The following is a 4,411-nucleotide window of genomic DNA, read 5'->3' as shown; positions in this document are numbered from 1 at the left end:
CACTACATTGAGTCAAAATACATCCAATTATGTGTTCAACAGTACACACAAAAAATTAGTATACCACAGAATATTAACAGTCAGCATAAAAAACAAATACAGTCTAACGTTTGGTTGAGTGTTGACTGAAATCTCCCATACAAGTTTTTAGACCTTTATTTTACACACTGTATTGTCTAAATTAAAATACATACAAACAGTAATCATTCACAGCTATTCAAATATTCAACCAATTTGTTGATTACATTAGATGACTTGGATATTCTAGGCTGCTTTGAACCTGATAATGGTTCACTAAAAACATTTCGTAACCCATTATGTGGATCCCTCTTGTGGATTAGCACCAACTTAGACAAACTAAGAGAATTTGCAATCAACTTCTTTGAAATCATGGAAGATACAATCTTTGCCTTAACAAGGGGCTCTAAAGACTTCTTTGTGGTATAATATTTCAAAGTGAACACATCATTAGCTGAACACAGAGCCAACAACTTCATTTCAAAAAGTTCCCTCAATGCCTTCACATCAGCAATAGCATTATGAGCTTCATAATCTTTTCCAATGAAAGTATTTACAAGAGTGACTTGATTAAAATCTTTAACATCATCTTTGCTGAAAGATTTCCTAGAAACTTGTAAGGTATCTATAAAACCAGTGACAGTGCTAGCAAAACTGTCAAGTAATTTACATTTGACTAGCTGATTCATTAACACTGGTAGGTCAAAACATTGTATATTGTGCCCAACCAAAATAGGTTTACAATCAACAGTCTTCAAAAATTCTACAAACTGCTGAAGTCCTTCAAAGGGCTCTTTATGGTCCAACTTCTTGCCATTATGCTTCAGAACACCACCAACAAAAGTAAGCCCAGTTGCTGCAGATGCATCAAGACTAATTGGGGACTGCGGTGTCAAGTACATGTTGAACTCTCTCTCTCCACATACAGCTGCAATCTGAACGATGTCCGATGTCCTGGCTGAAATAAATAAAAATAAATATTGAAACTCCCATAGTGTATACTTCTAAGTCAAGTGCAACACAATTCTCTTAACCTTATATAATATATTCCTTAGATATTTCTACAAAGAAAAAAATAGTTCACAAACCTAAACCAGTAGTCTCTAGGTCAAATACCATGTAGGATTTGTTAGTACTCGGTAGTTGATCTAATTTATTCAGAGAAATGTCTTCTAAATCAACTTCTTCGCTCAAACCAATTTTGCTGCTGTATGTATCCGCTGCAATAGAAATGTTTGGTAAAAATGATAGGTAAAAAAGAAACCTAAATTAAGTTTCAGATAAATTGTATTTATCTGACTTACCTTCAAGAACAGATTGTGATGCATCTTTTGAAGACCGCTCTGACTTCAGCTCTAAACGCCTCCGCTTTGTGCTCCGCTTTGCTTGTTGTAATCGCTTCAGCTTCAGTCTGCTTTGTAGGATCCTGGAATGCTTGAGGGTGTATCTTCCAGGAGACATTGTCAGCCTTTTATTCACCTGAGAAAAATAAAAAATATGAAATTGAAAACTTTTTCTGGAAAAGAAAAAGAAGAATCAACAGATCCTTATCGATATGTAAAACATGTAATAATTTTTTTTTTCAAGTAAAGAGATTATATATTTTATGGAGTAAAATATCAAATGTGTCTGCATTAAAATGTATTACAGCAAAACTCGGTTATAACGAAGTCACCGGGACCTATAAAATTACTTCATATATATGTAATTCTCTATATCCATATAAGAAGTTCATTAAATTTATATAGATGGGGATCCAAGATGACTTCGCCATATCCGTTAATTCGCAATATCTGTGTTCGTACTATACGAGTTTTACTGTTACAATAAATTCACTAAAAATTCTCTAAAAACTTTCAAAACCCTTGAAAATCAATCATGCATTAAAAATGAAACTGGGTCAAGTAAATAAAAAAAATAAAAATGTAAACAAGACAAGAACAAAAACTACACAAACAAATTTAGGCTATGTATGGGTATTTTTGATGTTTCCTTTCAAATACTTTACTTTATAGACATTGCCTAAACTGCCATGTGTGAACATCAAAAGAACATCAAAGAACATTTTTTTTTCATTTGTATACCTCAGTTATATAATTATACCCCTCATTTTTCTGACAGACAGTTGCAGATACTCTACTATGCAGACTATCTGAACCTCCATAAAACCTATGAACAGTTTAGGTGACATAGTCTAATTAATAAAAGATATATGTTTTATCTATGTGCATGGTTTTTATCATTTCATAAATTTGAAAATTAAAAATTCTTACATTCTTTTAGGCGCTTTGCTAGAGACCATGTGGTTAAAATTTTCATTCACTTGAGTGGATCCCATCGACACCAACTCAGTTGCCCGGTCTGCATACTTCTCAAACAGTTTTTCTAGAGCTGATCTCAGAGGCTCACTTGTTAGAGGTTTCCCATATGGCAATTTTTTTGGTTTGTAACCAGTTTGTTCACTCCTGCACCATGTGCCACACATGGAATGGTCCCCTATTTAGATTAAATACACTAATACAAATACAACATTCATACATTATCATGAATTCAGACCAATTTCTAAATATTTCTAAAAATAATTAGAAAACAAAATTAATATTCTTGCAAGTGTCAAACATTAAATATGTGTTCATTCTTTTTGCAAGTAGTATTCTTACCATATAAATGAGGAACAATTTTCCCCAGATCATTGGCTAACTTTTCTGGATCTTCAGATGCCTGATGAACACAATATGTAAAGCATCTCTCAATGTGAGTTCTAACTTTAACATTTTTCAATACTTTATGGGTATTGCTGATTTCCACAAGACTTCCAGTAAACCCTTTTTTCATGTGATTGCTGTCCACCTTTTTCTTTATATCTGGATCAACAGTTGCTCTCAATCTGGCTATTGTTGTAGAATCGTTGTCCATTACTAACGTGGTAACCTAACAACATTTTATAATTATAAGCAAAATAAAAAACTGCCTTCTTTGAATTCTCCCCGTTTTAAATTCGCCCAAATGAGAGAAGGGCGAAAGGGGCAAAAATAAAACGGGGGCAAAAATTTCCCTGTATACAGTATATATAAATATGTAATAAAGATTTCATGGAAGGTGGCATTTTAATTCATAGCACTTTCACCTCTTAGCTCTTCATGGATTTTGAATATATGGAATGTACACAGATATATATATAAAATCGAACATATCTATACAATTCATACCTTTTCACCTTGATCTTTTATGCTCTGCACCATCTCGCAAGCCATAGCAGGTTCCATAGATTTGGCTGACCCTGACCAGTTTCGACTGCATTTGTGCTTCCTCACAGGAACATCCTTCCGTTTTGCCAAGTCACATATTCTGCATTTTTTTAGATTTTACGGCATAACCAACATATTTCTTGGTTTTTTCCCCAATCAAACTTGCATGTCCTTCAAACATAAAAGAAAATTGTTCAATAGCAGTAAATACTTTGTATTATTTTAGTAATCAGTGAAAAGTCAAAGCATCCAATTCAAATTACTAATTAGGATAATTGATGACTTTTTTTAAACATAAAAAAATACCTGTAAGGCTATTGTAGGCATGCCCAGTACCCCGTTTTTGCCAGGCACCATCGAAGCTGACAGTGAGATTACCATCACTCCTGAAGAAAAATCCAATAATTATCATGCATGAAATTTCTATTTTTTTTCAATAACTCAAATTATTTTGACAAATACCAATAAACATACTTTTCAACTTCCTCTAATAGACTGGTACGACAACTTTCTTCTGCCATTTTACTCAGTGTACTGCCAACTTCCCTTTCCCTTTCCTTTAGACCTCCCTTCGAAATTCCTGGAATGTTTAGTGCTGCTAAAAAGGCATTTAAATGAGACTCTCCGAAGCCACCATTGATCATTCCTAAAATATTACAAACACAATTATTTAAAACAACTAGAGCAAAGCTCGTTGCAAAGCAACGAGTGGGTCTTCCTTCCTAGCAATAAGCAAAAGATTATAAATGTTTCTGTCTAGATTGTCAACTTTGCTAACATTCTCTTTTTCGATTTGTCTCAAAAACCCTTACTGGAATTCTTTAATTTGGTGTGAGCATGAGGTCTAAAGGGTACTCTCTCTAACAGCATTCTTGAAATCGTATCCACAACAGTTAAACTTCCAATATTATGACTTTTGATATCGGATATATCATCTTTGTTGCAATTATGTTTGTGAAACGTGTCATACTGGTTCCTTTAGCTCAGATGGGCTAATAAGTATGCAACAGGCACAGTTTTGCAGTTGACATTGAAATGCGACTGGACATCTCTTCAATCTTGTTTTAGAAAACTACATGTACATGCCCTTTGTACTGAATTCCTTGGAATCATACACATGTTTATGCCTTTATTTAGTTGTATGT

At 33.7% G+C, this 4,411-nt stretch overlaps 1 protein-coding gene and 1 pseudogene across 1 annotated transcript; both read right to left on the bottom strand.

The window, feature by feature from the left end:
* Window positions 1-203: 203 nt before the first annotated feature.
* On the bottom strand, window positions 204-1,479 carry LOC134242323 (protein PML-like). Its single transcript, XM_062724399.1, has 3 exons — window positions 1,323-1,479; window positions 1,107-1,238; window positions 204-976 (listed from the first exon to the last, which is right to left on the bottom strand). The coding sequence occupies exons 1-3, from the start codon at window positions 1,477-1,479 to the stop codon at window positions 204-206; spliced, it is 1,062 nt and encodes a 353-aa protein (XP_062580383.1).
* LOC134242324 (uncharacterized) lies at window positions 1,358-3,931 on the bottom strand (annotated as a pseudogene).
* Window positions 3,932-4,411: the final 480 nt, after the last annotated feature.

This window comes from Saccostrea cucullata, unplaced genomic scaffold, assembly GCF_032062105.1.
Source record: "Saccostrea cucullata isolate Sc308-1 unplaced genomic scaffold, CSIRO_AGI_Scuc_v1 ctg21801, whole genome shotgun sequence".
NCBI lineage: Eukaryota > Metazoa > Mollusca > Bivalvia > Ostreida > Ostreidae > Saccostrea > Saccostrea cuccullata.
The sequence above is the reverse complement of the archived record's forward strand: the minus strand, read 5'-3'. Positions and strand labels throughout refer to the sequence as shown.